This window comes from Eimeria mitis, genomic scaffold (assembly GCF_000499745.2).
Source record: "Eimeria mitis Houghton genomic scaffold, Emh_scaff4492, whole genome shotgun sequence".
NCBI classification, from domain to species: Eukaryota; Apicomplexa; class Conoidasida; order Eucoccidiorida; family Eimeriidae; genus Eimeria; species Eimeria mitis.
The window spans coordinates 2,607-3,347 of record NW_013572810.1 but is presented as its reverse complement, the minus strand read 5'-3'; the positions used below and the strand labels follow the sequence as shown (position 1 = coordinate 3,347).

The 741-nt window shown below is 41.3% G+C and overlaps 1 protein-coding gene across 1 annotated transcript in view; it reads right to left on the bottom strand.

Moving 5' to 3' along the window:
- Positions 1–741, bottom strand: part of EMH_0075590 (M16 family peptidase, putative) — a gene marked incomplete at both ends in the record, with an annotated part of 2,411 nt that overhangs the window by 567 nt on the left and 1,103 nt on the right. The window contains one exon of the mRNA XM_013499615.1: positions 397–563. Within this exon, the coding sequence (XP_013355069.1) occupies positions 397–563 (167 nt within the window). The remainder of the gene's footprint in view (positions 1–396; positions 564–741) is intronic.

Below are 741 nucleotides of genomic sequence, written 5' to 3'. Positions count from 1 at the left end.
TTGCTGTTGAGTTTAACAATTCTGATTTCTTTTGTCTCCTTTTGTGTTTTTTTTGTCTCCTTTTGTGTTTTTTCTGTCTCCTTTTGTTTTTTTTCTGTCTCCTTTTGCTGTCTCCTTGTCTCCTCATCTGTCTCCTGTTGTATTTTTGTTTTTGTTTCTGTCTCTATAATATTTATATTTGTATGTATTGTATTTATTTGTGTGTGTTCTGTATCTTTTTGTATATCTCGGATTGTATTTTTTTTTTCTTTTTTTTCTATTACTTTTATCTCTGCATCTATCTCTGTCTCTTCTGTCTCCTCTGTCTCTTTTTCTGTCTCTTTGTCTTCTGTCTCTGTCTCCCCTTTTTCTTTTTTTTGTTTTATTTGTATTCTCCTTATAGGAGCACTATAAGACCTTAAGGAGACAGGTGAGGGGCCCCCTGTCTCTATTTTTTTTATAGACCCCAACGGAGACACCTGCACAGCAGCCTCAGCTGTCTCCGCATCCACCACGCGGTGTATACGCAGCTCCCTCACTATAGAAGAGAACAGAGAAGCAGCAGCAGCAGCACTAATGTCTCCCTGCAGCACAACACCAGCAACACAAACAAATCCTGCTGCAGCAGCAGCAAGTCCAACAGCACCAGCAGCAGCAGCAGCAGCAGCAGCAGCAGAACCTGCTGGCTAGCTAGCTAGCTAACGTTGTGAAGCTAGCTGTTGTTCTATAGCTAGGCTAACTAGCTAGCTGTTGTCTTCAGCT